Genomic DNA, 17,792 nt, shown 5'->3' on the forward strand with positions numbered 1-17,792 from the left:
CACATATGCTATAAGAAAACTGTTCCACCCTCATGCTTGCAGATAGTGGACGTGTTTATGGAATACAACCTGATCCAGCAGTGTACCTCCTTCCTGCTGGATGCTCTGAAGAATAACCGTCCCACTGAGGGACCCCTGCAAACCCGCCTTCTGGAGATGAACCTGATGCATGCTCCACAGGTATCTAGTCATTTTACTGACATGTCTGAGACCTGTCTAAAGGTTTCTCGGTGTGAACTGCTGTAGGACTTTGTGTTTCTTGAAGCTGCCTTTGATGTAGTCTTGTTGATTTAGGAAGTGTGTGTTTGCGTCACTCAGGTTGCTGATGCCATCCTCGGGAACCAGATGTTCACACACTATGACCGTGCCCATGTGGCTCAGCTGTGTGAAAAGTCAGGGCTGCTGCAGCGTGCCCTGGAGCACTACACCGACCTGTATGACATCAAGCGGGCCGTCGTCCACACCCATCTGCTCAACCCTGAGGTGGGCACCGAGCCACCATCATGCCCATGTTGATGTCAGCCAGCCCCACCCTGCTCATGACCCCCCCCCCCCCCCACTTCTTCCTAGTGGCTGGTGAACTACTTTGGCTCCTTGTCTGTGGAGGATTCCCTCGAGTGTTTGAAGGCCATGCTCTCAGCAAATATCCGCCAGAACCTGCAGATCTGCGTCCAGGTGGCCTCCAAGTACCATGAGCAGTTGGGCACGCAGGCACTCACTGACCTTTTTGAGTCCTTTAAGAGCTTCGAGGGTATGGTTATCCACCCTGGTTGAATTTTATATATATAGATTATGTATGAACTATAGATTGATAGATCGTAAAGGATATATTTAAAAAATATATAAATGTATAGGAAATACATATTTTAGCGGATCTACTGCCAGTCCTTTATGTATTACTTGTGGGCAGTGTGTTTTAATTCACATTTTATTACATATGTAGACAAACACACACATGCAGTCTATATATATGTATATATAAAGTGTGTGTTTGTATGTGTGGGAGAGAGAGAGAATGCGCATGTAATGTGAATAAAAACACACTGCACTTTTATGCAGCTATGTCAGTGAGATAGGAAGATTCTGTGCCACATTGGCATACAACAAATGAGATCTTTTGTGCAACTTGTCTCTAAACTTGAGCCGATTGGTTGTGTTCCAGGGCTATTCTATTTCTTGGGGTCTATTGTGAATTTCAGCCAAGATCCAGAAGTTCACTTCAAGTACATCCAAGCCGCATGCAAAACTGGCCAAATCAAGGAGGTGGAACGGATCTGTCGGGAGAGCAATTGTTATGATGCTGAGCGTGTGAAGAACTTCCTAAAGGTGATAGGCATTCATTTTCCTGTCTTTCATCTCATTTGCAAAACCGTTTGCATGATAGCACAGTAAGTTGACTGGCGTTTCCATACTCTGCCACAGGGTGGTGGTGCTGTTCTAAAATGAGTAAAGATCCCTGTCTACATGAAGAAATGTGTAAATCAATAGTAATTATGTATAATTATCAGATGCATATTACTTAGCCCTAGAAATAATAAGAGTAAACTTACTATTAATTTTTATTTCTCTGCTGTAAATGTATATTAAAAACTCACAGTATTTGATTACATTTTCCGTTTTACACTACATTGATATATCAATTGGTTCTAAACTAAGGAGACTATTATGTTTGAATAAATGATTTGTTCAAAATAATTCTAGTTAATTTTACTTTACTTTCTGTTTTTTTTGTTCTTCAGGAGGCAAAGCTTACTGACCAGCTCCCCTTGATAATCGTGTGTGACCGCTTTGACTTTGTTCATGACCTGGTCCTTTACCTCTACCGCAACAGCCTACAGAAATACATTGAGATATACGTGCAGAAGGTATGTGCTAATTCCTGTTGTAGTTTTGACCTGATGTTTTTATGCATTCAAGCAAAATGCTATAAACCGCGCATAGAGACAAAGAAACTGAAAGTTATTTATTTAATCATTTTGATATATAGGTAGGTTCATAGTTTATTTGTTTGACTGGTTCCAGGTAAATCCAAGTCGCCTGCCTGTGGTGATCGGAGGGCTGCTGGATGTGGATTGCTCTGAGGATGTCATCAAGAACCTCATTATGGTGGTGAGGGGCCAGTTCTCCACCGACGAGCTGGTAGCTGAGGTTGAAAAGAGAAACCGGTATGTGCAGTTACCTCTAGTGAGGATTCTGCAGTATTTGCATCTTGGTGCAATACATCTCTTCCGTGTCAGATGTATCCAAACTGGATGTGCTGCATATTCCCAATTTATATTATTTTGACACTGCCCACTTGTGGTTGTTGCAGGAAATAAATAATACTTCATATGTTTGCTCTAATGTACTTTCCAGGCTAAAACTGCTGCTGCCCTGGCTGGAAGGTCGCATCCATGAGGGCTGTGAAGAGCCTGCAACACACAATGCTCTAGCTAAAATTTACATTGACAGCAACAACAATCCAGAACGCTTTCTGAAGGAGAATCCCTACTATGACAGCCGAGTGGTGGGCAAGTACTGTGAGAAAAGGGACCCCCACCTGGCCTGTGTTGCCTATGAGAGGGGACAGTGCGACCAGGAGCTCATTCATGTGAGTCAATGCAATCAGCTATACTACAAACATAGTCTTAAACAAAGCCGTTGAGTGTTTCTCTGCAATGTCTGAACACATATGTAGTTTGTCTGCTCAGTTATGGTGAAAATTATGACCACGATTATTTTGGTTGATATTGAGATCACAATTATTTAAAGTGAGTACTCATTCACTTTGGAAATATGCATTTTTTGAAGTTAAAACTTGTCTTTTTAACAGTGGATTTTCTTAGTTTCTTAATTTTCTTAATTCAGCTGAGAAACAAAGAAAAAGGGGCTAGAAAGGGGAGCTCTGGATTCATAACACAAATTGGGACAAAACCAGAACATCATTGCAAAATGAAATGCAGCACAATCATCGTTTTATCTTGATTTATTTTTGTTTTGATGATCACTGGAAGCTAGGGCTGGGCGATATGGACAAAAAGTCATATCGCAATATATTTTAGCTGAATGGCGATATACAATATATATCTCAATATTTTTTTGAAGCGGGAAAAAAATTCAGTTGTAAGTCAAAGCAATGCTTGATGTCTCAACAAAATAAATTTCACAACAAATTAACATATATTATATAATTAACAGGTCTACAGTATCTGAAAATGCATTCAGTAACAGTGCAATTAAGCTACAGATTAAGAACGCAACACAAATGTTCATCCATCCATTTTCTGAAGTCCCTTGTCCTATTCAGTATCACAGGGGGTCCGGAGCCTATGGGCACAAGGGAGGGAACAATCCGGCGCCAACCCATCAGAGAACACACACACACACACACACACACACACACACACACACACACACGCACATGTAGGGTAAACATATCCTTATGGGGACCGCTCATTCATTTCAATTGGAAAAATGCTAACGCTAACTATGACAACCTTAACCCCCACCTTGCCCTAACCATAACCATAAGTAACCTAACAAAATAGAAGAGTTTTTGTATTTTTAGTTTTTTCATAGCAGTCACCGATTTTTATAAAATAGAGTTTTCCCTTATGGGGACCAGGAATCCGGTCCCCATAAGGGAAAAAAAACGGATATTTATCACGTTATGGGGACATTATGTCCCCATAAGGATAGGTAAACCCGCTCGCACACACACACACACACACACACCTACAGGCATTTTGGCAAACTCCATTTAGCCTCATCATGTTTTTGGTCTGTGGGGGGAAACCAGAGCACCTGGAGGAAACCCCACAACAACACAGGGAGAACATGCAAACTGCACACACATGCAACCCTGGTGGAGACTCAAACCCGGGTCCCAGAGGTGTGAGGCACCAATGCACCACTTTGCCACCCCCAATACAAATATCAACAAAATATTTAAATGTAAACCAAAATTGTCAGGTCTAACTGTTCTGCAAAAATGTTTGAAATTATATGAAAGTGTAGCCTACAACACAAATATAAAATAGGCAAATAATGACCTGTCACTTACATGCTCTCCATCTTTTTAACAAACAAGTTAATAAACCGTAGCCCAAAACAAGTGCATTTAGGTTTTCCTTAACAAAATATTGTATACAACTGCAAACAGAAGCTTGTAAAGTCAGCCTATCTTCCGAAGTAAGAGGTGGTCTTATCTAAGCATTTCATTCTAGCCTAAAGATTTGGTAGTACTTCCCTTCAATCCACTATTTACTCAGTCAAAATTGATTTGATACCCAATGACAGCATGCATGCACACTAGTGGGAGTGGGGTTAGCCCCGTCACAGCATGCATGCACACTAGTGGGAGTGGGGTTAGCCCCGTCACAGCATGCATGCACACTAGTGGGAGTGGGGTTAGCCCCGTCACAGCATGCGTGTACACTAGTGGGAGTGGGGTTAGCCCTGTCAGAGCATGATTGTACACTAGTGGGAGTGGGGTTAGCCCCGTCACAGCATGCGTGTACACTAGTGGGAGTGGGGTTAGCCCTGTCAGAGCATGATTGTACACTAGTGGGAGTGGGGTTAGCCCTGTCAGAGCATGATTGTACACTAGTGGGAGTGGGGTTAGCCCCGTCACAGCATGCATGTACACTAGTGGGAGTGGGGTTAGCCCCGTCACAGCATGCGTGTACACTAGTGGGAGTGGGGTTAGCCCTGTCAGAGCATGATTGTACACTAGTGGGAGTGGGGTTAGCCCTGTCAGAGCATGATTGTACACTAGTGGGAGTGGGGTTAGCCCCGTCACAGCATGCATGTACACTAGTGGGAGTGGGGTTAGCCCCGTCACAGCATGCGTGTACACTAGTGGGAGTGGGGTTAGCCCTGTCAGAGCATGATTGTACACTAGTGGGAGTGGGGTTAGCCTCATCACAGCATGCGTGCAAACTACCTTTTCAATCCGTTTATATCCTGTTATGTTTTAAAATCTCGATATACCGGCCAGCCCTAGTGGAAGCCAAAATTATAACTGACATTAAAATTCATAGCCAATTCTGTATTAATACTAGCATTAAATTCTCATATGCCATCCATCCATCCATCATCTTCCGCTGGATCCGAGGTCGGGTCGCGGGGGCACCCAGACTTCCCTCTCCCCGGCCACTTCATCCAGCTCCTGTGGGGGAATCCCGAGGAGTTCCCAGGCCAGCCGAGAGACATAGTCCCTCCAGCGTGTCCTGGGTCTTCCCCGGGGCCTCCTCCCAGTGGGACATGCCCACCAGGGAGGCGTCCAGGAGGCTTCCTGACCAGATGCCCGAGCCACCTCATCTGGCTCCTCTCAATGCGGAGGAGCAGCGGCTCTACTCCGAGTCTCTCCCGAATGACCGAGCTCCTCACCCTATCTCTAAGGGAGAGCCCAGCCACCCTGCGGAGAAAACTCATTTCGGCTGCTTGTACTCGCGATCTCGTTCTTTCGGTGATCTCATGTTAATCTCATGTTATCCGATCTCTGTACAAGTCCTAATAATTAATGTAATATTGGTCTATTTGTTCACTTTTCCAATTAATGCTCAAAACGAGAATTCCTTGTTTTTCTGTTTTGTACCATTGTAGGTCTGTAACGAGAACTCCCTCTTTAAGAGTCTGTCACGTTACCTGGTTCGCCGTAAAGACCACGATCTTTGGGGTAGCGTGCTCCTGGAGTCTAATCCATACCGGAGGCCTTTGATAGACCAGGTGGGGAGAAATAGGAATAGACTAATACTCAGTGATTTAAGCACTCATATACTAACATGTTCAAGCTTAAGCTATTTTCTGTTTGCAGGTTGTGCAGACTGCCCTGTCTGAGACTCAGGACCCTGAAGAGGTGTCTGTCACTGTGAAGGCCTTTATGACAGCCGACCTTCCTAATGAACTCATTGAACTTCTGGAAAAGATTGTTTTGGACAATTCAGTTTTTAGTGAACACAGGTAATAAGATTTAAGGATAATCAAGTAACAAGTTTGCCTGTTTCTGTACCTTGAACAAGACAGCTGAAATAAATGTAGATGTGCTAGGTGAGCAATAAATTTGGTATTGAAAGCACAGCTAAATTATGTTTAGCCTAAAGCAGAGCTTGATTTATTTTCAGGAACCTACAGAACCTCCTAATCCTCACAGCCATCAAAGCAGACCGCACTCGGGTGATGGAGTACATTAGCCGGCTGGATAACTATGATGCGCCTGACATCGCCAACATAGCCATTAGCAATGAGCTCTTTGAGGAAGCCTTTGCTATCTTCAGGAAGTTTGATGTCAACACTTCAGCTGTTCAGGTCAGATGAACTGTGTTAGTCACTCATCGTACTGGTTTAGAATGGTCTGGTTGTCATTAGCCTTCAGGACACCGCACATGTTTTTGTATATTGTAGGTTCTTATTGAGCACATTGGCAACCTTGACCGGGCCTATGAATTTGCCGAGCGTTGCAATGAGCCAGCGGTATGGAGCCAGCTAGGCAAGGCTCAGCTACTGAAGGGCCTGGTGAAGGAGGCCATTGACTCTTATATCAAGGCAGATGATCCATCAGCTTATATGGAGGTGGTACAGGCAGCAAATCAAAGTGGTAAGAATCCCCCTGGCAGGAGCTGCCTGATTGGATCATAGGTCATAATAAAAATCCTGCCTTATCTCTTTGGGCATTTATTTTTCAACCAGGGAACTGGGAGGATCTGGTGAAGTTCCTGATGATGGCTAGGAAGAAGGCACGGGAATCCTACGTAGAGACTGAGCTGATCTTTGCTCTTGCAAAAACCAATCGCCTGGCTGAGCTTGAGGAGTTCATTAATGGTCCCAACAACGCTCACATTCAGCAAGTATGTTTTGCCTGCTTGCAAACCCTACAATTTGTTAATGAGGTCAGTCAGTCATTTTATTATGTTTGGATGTTCTTGTTTCTATCCAAAGGTTGGTGATCGATGCTATGATGAGAAAATGTATGACGCAGCAAAGTTGCTGTACAACAATGTCTCCAACTTTGGTCGTTTGGCCTCTACTTTGGTTCATCTGGGAGAATTCCAGGCTGCTGTGGATGGAGCCCGTAAGGCCAACAGTACACGCACCTGGAAGGAGGTCAGGTTTTGTTTGTCTGGCTTTACATTGTCTGTCCAAATGACGCAAGCCTAAAATGATTATTTAAATGTGATGATGTTTCAAACTATGGCTGTATTGGCTCATTTCCTTCTTATTTAGGTATGCTTTGCCTGTGTGGATGGAAAGGAGTTCCGCCTGGCCCAAATGTGTGGCCTGCACATCGTTGTTCATGCTGATGAGTTGGAGGAGCTCATCAATTACTATCAGGTTAGCGCTAAAGCTGGATAAAGTTAACCGATTCATAAGTCAAGGGGGCCAAAGTAGCAGTTGATTTGTGCTGAATGGCTGATCCCTTCACTCCTCCTGCAGGACCGTGGCTATTTCGAGGAGCTAATCACTATGCTGGAAGCAGCACTGGGACTGGAAAGGGCCCACATGGGCATGTTCACAGAGCTGGCCATTCTCTACTCCAAGTTTAAACCACAAAAGATGAGAGAGCACCTGGAGCTTTTCTGGTCCAGGGTCAACATTCCAAAGGTATGGTGAATGGGAGTAAGGCATAGATTTACAGCATCTTCAGAACATCAAAAACATCTTCAGGATGTTGAAATGTGTCTCTCCTCTGCAGGTTCTCAGGGCTGCTGAGCAGGCCCATCTGTGGGCAGAGCTTGTTTTCCTATATGACAAGTATGAGGAATATGACAATGCAATCATCACTATGATGAACCATCCAACAGATGCTTGGAAGGAAGGGCAATTCAAGGACATTGTCACAAAGGTAACCATAAACTAAGAAATAGTTCACTAGGAAATGTGTACGTAGTACAATGTGTGTGCATGCATGTACTCAGAGACATCCAGCATGTGCCGCAACCTTGTTGTCTGTTGCCTGGGATGGACCCAGTCCTTCCTGAAACCCTTATTAGAATAATTGGTTGTACATAGTCTTCCTGCAGACCGCAATGTCAGATCCAAAACAGTAAGTACAGCAGATGATGAGAAATAACAACGACGGATAAAAGGGAATGCTAGCAGCAAATCACTTAGCATAGGCATATGCAAAACATGCGAATAGTGAATAAAGCATCAGCATCAGCTGCAATATAATTTTGTATGCAAAAGCCTGCATTTCTATACTGGGTACAAGGATTCAAAAGGTTTGTTATATATTCAAGTACTTGAATGTTCCTCCCTGCAGACAACAATTTAACTCTAAAGATCAATAAATAGCAAGTAACAGAAAAATTAGGAAAATAATGTATATACAATATTTACAGTATAGATACAAAAATACATGTAATATACATACAATATACAGTAACACAGGGTTTCTCAACTTTCCAAACCATGTGTTCCCTCTCGTCAAGTTTTACACGTAATATAGAATTTTTTTCCCAAAGATCCGATAGTTAACACTATATAATTCCAGATATCGATGATTATCAATATATAATGGAAGTTGTCATCAGGTATAACACCATGCATATAATGTGGTTTGTTGCTGTTTTTTTCTCTGGCTGCCTGCTCTTTGTTACAGTGAATGGGTTTGACCCATTTTTCCCATTTTTAACCATTACAGAACACGATTTGTCCCGTATTTCTTTTGATTGAAAGTGGAAACCCGAATTGCTGGAGTTTGTGATTGTAAACGCATCATCTGTATGTTCAACTAGATGGCAGTGCTTCAAGTGGTGAAATAACGTGGTCGTATTTCCAGTTTTAATTTGGATTCGTTTTCAGCAGAGTTTACAGTACCGAGAACTGCAAAAAATACTATCACACCTTTTTACATTGTTTATCCACAGTATCTCCTTCTTAAAAAGCTGTTGTGGCCGTTGGGCTGTCGCCTTCTTCACTGACCCTTGATGTTTCTTGTGAGGGAGTGCATATTTATTCCATGATATTACCAAACTTTTCATATGTGCTCCGCTAACTCAACCAACCTTGCTGTGTGTAGGTTGTCCATTCTTAATAGACTGCCATATTATTGGTTGGAATTGTGTTTATTTCTGTGATATGATAGGCTGATGTGTGCTATCAAGCATTGTTCCTTATTGACAGGCCCAGGCAGCGATCAGGTTTGCATCCGTGCAGCGGCCCGTTACGGCCCAAACTGCCTTTCCCTGCTTCCGTAGCCCACTGCTTGAGAAACCCTGCAATAGCATACAAGTAGGACAAGGTGCTGAGGACTGCTAGAAGGGAAGAGCAAGAGAAGTGGTTGTGCAGAGTAACTAGAGTCCGTTATGCCGTGATTTGCTTTTCAGAGGTAGTATTATTTATGTATTCTGGGCTGCTGTAAGCTCTGTGTCAGTAATGCTCTACAGTTATTTGCGGCCTTGTGTCAAGTAGCTGTCATACCAAGACAGTGGTGAGATTGGACTCCATAGTGCATCTGTAAAAACTGGTTAGTGACACTGGTGGCATTTGGACCTTCCTTCTTCATAACTGTTGTGACTGTTATGTTATGATGTTCTACCTTTTTTTCTTTCTTTTTTCTGCTGCCATTTGTAGGTTGCCAATGTGGAGTTGTATTACAGAGCCATCCAGTTCTATTTGGACTTCAAGCCCCTGTTACTAAATGACCTGCTCATTGTTCTGTCACCCCGGCTGGACCACACACGGGCTGTGAACTTCTTCACAAAGGTTGCTGATCCTTATACTTTATGCATTTGTAACTTTGTCTACCTCCAGTTCAGTAATTAACATTTGCTTTACTATCATCAGCGTAACTGTAATTATGTTCACTTTCCTCTGCTTTCCTCTTAGATGAAGCAGATTCCACTTGTTAAACCTTATCTGAGATCTGTACAAAACCACAACAACAAGTCTGTAAATGAAGCACTGAACAACCTTCTCATCATAGAAGAAGACTTTCAGGTAAGGAGGTTTTGCAAGATATCTTTTGAATGAAATGAACTCCCCAAAACGTTTCCATGGATACCTAATGTATTAATATTTTGTTCTGAATTTTATAATACACTAAGTATGAATTCTGGGCTTTGTCCTTTTCAAAGCACCTGAGCTGCCTGACTTGGGTTTATGTTCCAGCAAAAGCTGTATTCTCTCTTTGCAGGCTCTGCGCACATCCATAGATGCCTACGACAACTTCGACAACATCTCACTAGCTCAGAGCCTAGAAAAGCATGAGCTTATTGAGTTCCGAAGAATTGCAGCCTACCTCTTTAAAGGCAACAATCGTTGGAAGCAGAGTATTGAGCTCTGCAAAAAGGACCAGTTGTACAAGGTCACAAACTCCTTGAGAACCCAGTCAGTTATTAATTCAGACAAATGGAAATGTATCTCATAGGCTCCTCCTCTGCATTGAAAGGTTTTCTCAGCAATATATCTGGACTCATGTGCAATCTCTGTGCTTTTCTGGTCAACTCAGGATGCAATGCAATACGCTGCAGAGTCCAAGGACATAGAGGTGGCAGAGGAGCTTCTCCAGTGGTTCCTGCAGGAGGATAAGAAGGAGTGCTTTGCTGCCTGCCTCTTCACCTGCTATGATCTGTTACGGCCCGATGTGGTCCTGGAGACCGCCTGGAGGCATAACATCATGGACTTCTCCATGCCTTATTTCATTCAGGTCATGAGGGAGTATCTGACCAAGGTAAGGATCAGCAGGCTTGCATGAGCTAGTGTGCGGGTCACCTTCTGATTCGGGGGAAATCTAACCAAAACAGGCTCATGCCCCTGGTTAGAGCTGCAGGGATTTAAAGATTGTTTTCAATCTGAATCAATCTGAAATGGAATGAAACAATCATCAGTGCTCTACACTTGCTCCTCCTCCTGGACCTTACTGGGAACTTACCGCTGAGCTAATATGGAGAGCTAGTGGTGTTTTACAGCTTGAAGCGAGGCGGGTCATCAGAGGAACAGCTTTCGCTGCTGCACTGCTGCTCTCTGACCATGCAGAGTTTACTGCAGCCTGTCCGTCCATCATCATAGCCCTCATGCCTGCACTCGGCACCCTCCCCTGCTCATATAGCCTGTGGAACACAGCTAAGCTACCTGCTTGCAGTGTTTAATCATGCTGTTTGTTTGCTTATCAGTACTTTCCCATGCAATAGTGGTGGAAGCTCATCTCAGTTATGGATCATTACAAAAGCCACTCGATACAAACTGGTTCATCATTCTGCATTTGGAACTGAAATTTATAGGTACAGTTGGGTTATGGATTCAATGATAGTTTCATAATTTCCTCCTTTGGTCAATGTGCCAAAAAAAATAATAAAAACACTAAAAAAAAAAGCTACCGACTTTCTTTGAAGCCTAGATACCAAACGGTGTCAGACATTATTAAACAATTTGATCAGTTTATCAACTTCGAGCTACCAAATTTTCTACCTGGACTTTCTAACTAGTTGCAACATACAGTAATAAGTACCAGTTGACAAAGAACCAAGCTTGAGGCTGGTCATTATGGACAAACACTAGTGCATGCTGGGTGTATTTCTCATGATATTGAAGACTCCTGAATGGAGTGAGTAAGTCTCAGTCTCATATAATATGCATTTGTGTCTTGAGCTCAAGTAAGGGGGGGCTGTTTATTTTTAAACAGTTATAGCCAAATAGTAATCGCCACTTTGCTATCAGCATGCGTAGCTCCACCATATTGAAAGGCCTGGCTGCTTTATTGGAACAAGCCACTGTCTTGACTGCCCTGGCATTTTATGTGTTGTTTCTTGTATTTTTTTCTTTTCCATCTGTTTACTGTCTGTGCCTGCTTTTTATTTTATTTTTTGGATTTTTTTTTTCTAAGCTGCAACTCTTGAATTCCTTTTCAGGTCGATGCAATTAAGGAAAAGGTGAAAGCTGATTTTTTTTTTCAGTTCTAATTGTTCCTTTAGTGCAGATGAGTGACACCTTGGGAATCTGCATGTTGTCCCTCCCATGCCACATTGCTGCTTTCAAACAAGCCTGTCACTGACCAGACAGTATTGGGAGATTGTACTCTCCTGTAGCACACAGGCCTCCTGCTTTGCACCCAGAGAGCTCCCATCCAGGTTGTCATAGAGATGATCACCCATTTCTCAGAGGAAAATCATGTGACATGATGATCAATGACAACCTAAGCCAGTCACTTATTCAATGGGGAAGATGATACTTGGGATCTGAATAATGTCTTTAAATGTCCTCTTCCTCATTGGTGCGTTATTGGCAGTGGATTTCTATAAGTGACTGAGCAACAGGTGGTTCCCCTTAAGACAGAAGGTTCAGGACAGTGTTTCTAACTACCTGGGAGAAGGCTCTTCGGGAGATGGGTTCGAGACGCCTGTAGTATATTCTGCCATTCTATAGCATGAGAGAAGGAGAACTGCAGGTCAGCCTGGTAGTGGTTTATAGTTTGTCATACTTCACTCCTCCACCTCACCCAAACACTTTTTTCAGTTCCGATCCGATTCCGATACACAACTGCCGATACCGATACAGATTCTGATATGAGTTCTTTTTATTTTAATAAAGTAAATTAGTAATATAATAATAAGTAATATAGTAAAACTAGTAAATACAAATGAAAAACTGTATTTCAAAAAATCTTTAATTAAGCTACTAAGAACATACATAACATACTGTACCATCTTGTTTTAAGCTTTTTTGAGCCATTTTGCAGTTTAATATGAATATCTTCCAAGCGTGGATACGCAAGTGGCGAATGCTTAAAATGTCCCCCAATTTTTCTCCCACTGGCAAGAGCATCACACTTCATTGTGATAGCAGTTCCTCGTGTATCACTCCAGCGAGTGGGCAAACAGCCCAAGAAAGTGACTCCCAAGTCACCCACTGCTTTTTTCATATTTCTCACATTGTCTCACACAATTGTGTGTGCTTTGTTTAATGGGATTTTCCACTAAAAGCTACTCCCACCTTTCAGAACTTTGTTTTTACAAAGATTGCAAATTGCTGTGCTACTAGTTGCTGTTAGAAGCTTAAATGTTGCAAAAATCACATCTAAAATGGGAAAGGGCTGTCAAATAGATTTAACACAAAATAGGAGCTATTGTTTTAGAGACTGCCGAAAACTAAAGTATCAGACGTGGATCGGTCACATATGTACCCAGGTACATAGTCTTCCTTGGTTATGTAAATAACTAAAGTATACAAGTGAAATGGATGAACCTGCAAAACCTTAGTTCATGTGCACAGGCTATTTCAGATCTTTTGTAGTTGAACAGTAAATTCCTCTTGTAGTTTCACAGATCACCTATTCATTCATTCTTTGGACCAGTTTAATAATGAAAGAGCTGAGAAACTGAAATCTGGTTTTTGTTAGGCTGAATGTGCACATGTTAAAAGCAGGTAGCACACCTATAGTACGTACATGTTCATTTGGTGTTGAAGTAGCATGTGTTAACCTCTTTGTAGCAGTAGTGCCTGTTTAGACAATAGGTGACATTGCTCTTGGCTGTACATGCTTCTCGTAGGGCCTGACTGCTTGTATAACCTCCCTGTGGCCTTGCTGTCCCTGCCTTGGTACTCCCACCTTTTACTTATGCACTGATTTTGTACTCTTAAGAAAACTAGCATGACTTTCCCCTCAAGTAAACTGTCACTTTGTTCTAGTACTTGCAATAGACCCTTTTTTTTAACAAAACAGTAATTTGTTTAACAAAATATGGAGGGAACTAAACCCAGTTTCTAGTATTCAGTGTGAAGCCCTTAATGCACTGATCTCAGATTACAAGCATTTGATTTAGGTTTGAAATTGACGCTGATGCCCTTTAAATGGCCTCGCTTGACTAAATTGGCACCTCTTTCAAACCTGGAAAATCTCTTGCTCAGCTTTTACAAAGCTTACACATTTTTAGAATTTCAAATGATAAATGTTTTAATTGGGCAGATTGAGGAGGTTCTTAGATAATATCATTATACTTGGAGATTTGGGTATGAAAGCATCCCATTCTTAAATCATTAATCTTAAATTTGTTTGAATTTAGCTGCTTTTTGGAAGTTAATAAGAATTACTTATTTGGAGAACGTGAAAATATGATATAGAAATTACTCGAAGAGCGTATGTTTTCCTCCTTGATATTGCATCAGTACATTCAAATTATTAACAAATGGGTTTGGTTCCTTTCTTATTTATCTCACTACAGTAACAAGCTAAATCCAAGTTTTGGCCTGAAGGTGGGACCATTGCCAGGCATCAACTTTATTTCACCCCCAACTTCACCCTCCCAAAAATAAATTTTCTGTTTCTCAAACTAATGCAAGCTTTTGGCTTTTCCTTATGCATCATGAGTTCCTAGATTAAGGTGTGAAGTGAAGAAGCTCCTCTCTCTCCAGTATCTCTACTTACATTGTCTTTTGCCTACATTGGTCCTGCCTATCAGCCGCCATCTTAAAGTAAAAGTGCGGGTTGGCTGAGCCTCCCTTTGGAGGTTCATGCTGGCATTAGCTGCAGGTGGTTTTGCCTGTTAATTTCTCTGGCTGCTAATTTTAGGTGGACCAACTGGATGCCTCAGAATCTTTAAGGAAAGAAGAGGAGCAAGCTACGGATAACCAGCCCATTGTTTATGGTAGGAACTCCCTCTTTTGTTATAACTTCCTTGCGTTTTCATAAGAACAGTGAAACGTGGGAAGTTAAGTGATAGTTTTTATTTATATAAGATTCTGAGGACAAGTAGTCAAGGTTTTCTGCATTCTTGAATGAATACGAATGGAGCTAGGGCTGAACGATTTATCGATTTCAGATCAAAATCAAGATTTGAAGCAGCGAGATTAGCAATTCGCTAAGGCTGCTATTTATGATATGCATTATACTGCACGTCTGATCCAGGGTTTAAAACTGTCGTGGGAATAGTTTTACAAATTCACGGAGTCCTCCTTGTGTGACAGTCATTCTCACCAATCAGAAGTGCCGTAACTCCTCACATGCCAGTCATGCTCACCAATCAGAAGTTGTCCAAGGCAACTGTGTATACGCCCACAAACAGCAAATGCGTGAAACCTAAAGAAAACGTTACATTTGTGGTGTGAAAAAATATCGATTCTGCTGCTGAAGTGAATTACCCACTTATTTCATGGTCAGAGATTGTTTACAGAACAGTCCTATTATTACAGGCCCAAGCAGCGTTAGCTGCAAGACCCCTATTGTTTTTTTCTTACTGGAATTGTTTTATTTCTTTATTTAAATTAACACAGTCACAGCGTTTGTGATATTTTTTATGTTTGATTGTTCTCTGCTAATGTAACCCTTGTGTACATTGGAGTTTCACAAAACACTATTACTTCACTATGGGTAAAAATGTGGGCAAGTGCTGTTTGCAAACTCAGCACTTATAATGCTCATGTAAAAATACACTATGTTTGGGTTGCTAGCAACCGGGCACTTTTTTTGGCAAGTAAATGACCATAAAACAGTGATTCAAAGCAATTTTGTCTTGAATTTATATTAAATTGTTACGTATAAACAGTACATGGTGTAACCTGGGAGCAGTGTCCACACAGAGTCATATGGCCATCGTCCTCAAATGACGATGTAAAAAGGTCAGTTTGTTTAGAAACTGTCCGTAGTGTTCAGGAATGTGGTATTCAATGAAAGTTTACACAGTTAAGGTTACTTCTGGCTTAAATTTTAATATGTATATGCCAGGTCACTAAAGACTCTAGGTTTGTACACAAGGATTAAAAAAGTAATAAATACATGTTGGAAGCAATTCCTGTATTTAAGTTCTCATCCTTGCATTAGAATATAGACCAGCTAATATTATGATGGCATCTCATGTAGTAATGCTGCGTTACATGTTTAAATCTTTTACACGTTGAATATTGAACTGAAGCTTGACTTTTAACAAATGATAACGCACTCCATTATATATTTTCCCCAAATCGTTCAGCCCTAAATGGAGCCGTCCCCAAGAAACCTTTAGTAGCATTAAACAAAAACGTATCGGATAGTAAGGTATAAACCACGACGAGGTGTGCAGTTATACGAAAATAATCACCGACTACGTGGAGCGATGTGGCCCAACATTAAGTGGAAGACCACTGACCAAGTTGCAATTGATTGTTATCATATAACCACACATCCCGTCATGATTTATCCCACTTATACCACGGCTAATGAACAAAAAATAGAATATACTAGTCACAGTTTAATTTTTCAGAAGAATTTTTCAGTTAGCATTTAATAATATGCTCTTAAAAATCTAGTCCCTATAAGTATAGAATATCTAGTCAGGCTACTCACTTGAACCGGCAAATCCAGTAAGTTACCATAGAAACCATCAACAAACGGCCGCTTGTGTTTTGCAAACCACGGAAAATTATGCTGAATTGCCTGATTATTTATAAGCAAAAGGTAACACTTTTTTATATTAAAACATATTAATATTTAACCTGTGTAATTAGACCTGTGTCATTACATGAATAAAATTAATACCCATATGACATCTCTGAACCAATAGGAAAATTAGTATTTACCAAAGCCGTGGTATAATTGCCAATAATCGGTTATAGGCATTGTCAGTATGAGCCAGTGTGTAAGTAAATGCGAATGTGATGTGACATTACAGGGACAGCTCAGCTGATGCTCACTTCAGGAAGCAGCATGCCCGTCCCACAGCAGGCTTACGGCTATGGATACTCTGCACCTGCAGGCTACGGCCACCCCACACAGCCCCAACCTGGCTTTGGCTATGGCATGTAGGCCTCTCTGCTTCAGAGCCATGAGTCCGTCTCCTTAAGTTATTCACCAGCCGATTCTGGTCTTCTGTTTGCAGTGGGGAATGCACAACAAACATTTTTTTTGTTGAACTTGATTTTATTTCTTTTTCCCGAAGGAAAACAAACTGGACAGCCTGTTGTTTTAACACTTTCATCCTTTTCCAGTGTATTACTAGAATTGTCTTGACTTTATTTTAAGGAAGAATGGAGGTTTATGTTCACAAGGGGCTTGCAGGTTCTTGTTCTCTTGATTTAAAGTCTGTTGTAAGGCGTCTGATTTGCACTCAGAAATTAATGTAGAATCTCTTGTGTGTATGTGTTTGTATGCAAGCAGCTTTCTTCAGTCTGTAAAATGCAGTAAAAAGTTACAGTATCCTTAGCATATGAGTTGGTTTATGGCTTCTATGACTTTAAGTACAAACACTAATATCAGTATGTACTACATGGGTCTGTAGCACTAGAGTCCTTGTAAATTCAAACCAATGTTGAAAAGTGCATTTTGAGTTCTGTTTTTGTTTATATAGCCCCATATGTTTCACATATGGCTCATGATTCCAGTATTCAGTGTACATCTGTGGCACCATTTCTGTCCTCCTGGAGGGAAGAGTCTGTTCTCCTGAAATGTGTGTATTTACTCATCCCTAACCTGTGCTGAGGTTTACATGTGTTGGGTGTTGTGATGTTTAAGGTCACTGTTGACTGTACAGAACAGGGAATTTTAAGGCCTGATAACCTTGCTTGTCCTGCCAGTTTGGTTTGTGCAGTTTTCATTCTGATCTAACTGAAAATAAACATACATAACAGCAGTAATTTGATCAGTGGTGTGCTTGTCTAGCCGTTTTCACACATGAACTCCAGACATTGTCCTGAGACACTGGTCCAGATATTTTCCAGAGTTGCCCTTTCACACATGGCACACAACCACCGATTGTCTGTCACATATGCGTTCACACCTACTAGAAATACTGTGGAGTGGTGCTTGGGTAGAGCATGCAGGAGACAGGGCATAATGCAAAAAGTACACTGCAGAAATTGCAGCGTTTCCTTTATAGCACTATTGAGAAGTTCCTGACTCTCCA

At 41.6% G+C, this 17,792-nt stretch overlaps 1 protein-coding gene across 5 annotated transcripts in view; it reads left to right on the forward strand.

The window, feature by feature from the left end:
- LOC111859712 (clathrin heavy chain 1-like) overlaps positions 1–17,523 on the forward strand; it is a 32,853-nt gene extending 15,330 nt beyond the window's left edge. The window contains exons 11-33 of one of the 5 annotated variants that reach the window (XM_023842665.2): positions 43–180; positions 319–483; positions 571–751; positions 1,163–1,326; positions 1,740–1,865; positions 2,023–2,165; positions 2,356–2,590; positions 5,587–5,709; positions 5,798–5,943; positions 6,105–6,288; positions 6,385–6,577; positions 6,670–6,827; positions 6,919–7,083; positions 7,204–7,311; positions 7,414–7,581; positions 7,673–7,822; positions 9,556–9,687; positions 9,811–9,921; positions 10,118–10,288; positions 10,433–10,654; positions 11,832–11,852; positions 14,489–14,564; positions 16,563–17,523. In XM_023842665.2, the coding sequence (XP_023698433.1) occupies positions 43–180; positions 319–483; positions 571–751; positions 1,163–1,326; positions 1,740–1,865; positions 2,023–2,165; positions 2,356–2,590; positions 5,587–5,709; positions 5,798–5,943; positions 6,105–6,288; positions 6,385–6,577; positions 6,670–6,827; positions 6,919–7,083; positions 7,204–7,311; positions 7,414–7,581; positions 7,673–7,822; positions 9,556–9,687; positions 9,811–9,921; positions 10,118–10,288; positions 10,433–10,654; positions 11,832–11,852; positions 14,489–14,564; positions 16,563–16,696 (3,414 nt within the window). In that variant the 3' untranslated portion in view covers positions 16,697–17,523. Of the gene's footprint in view, positions 1–42; positions 181–318; positions 484–570; positions 752–1,162; positions 1,327–1,739; positions 1,866–2,022; positions 2,166–2,355; positions 2,591–5,586; positions 5,710–5,797; positions 5,944–6,104; positions 6,289–6,384; positions 6,578–6,669; positions 6,828–6,918; positions 7,084–7,203; positions 7,312–7,413; positions 7,582–7,672; positions 7,823–9,105; positions 9,272–9,308; positions 9,449–9,555; positions 9,688–9,810; positions 9,922–10,117; positions 10,289–10,432; positions 10,655–11,831; positions 11,853–14,488; positions 14,565–16,562 lie in introns of those variants that run through there. The other 4 variants (XM_023842667.2, XR_011983375.1, XR_011983376.1 and 1 more) reach the window with 4 other exon arrangements.
- Positions 17,524–17,792: the final 269 nt, after the last annotated feature.

This window comes from Paramormyrops kingsleyae, chromosome 17 (assembly GCF_048594095.1).
Source record: "Paramormyrops kingsleyae isolate MSU_618 chromosome 17, PKINGS_0.4, whole genome shotgun sequence".
NCBI lineage: Eukaryota > Metazoa > Chordata > Actinopteri > Osteoglossiformes > Mormyridae > Paramormyrops > Paramormyrops kingsleyae.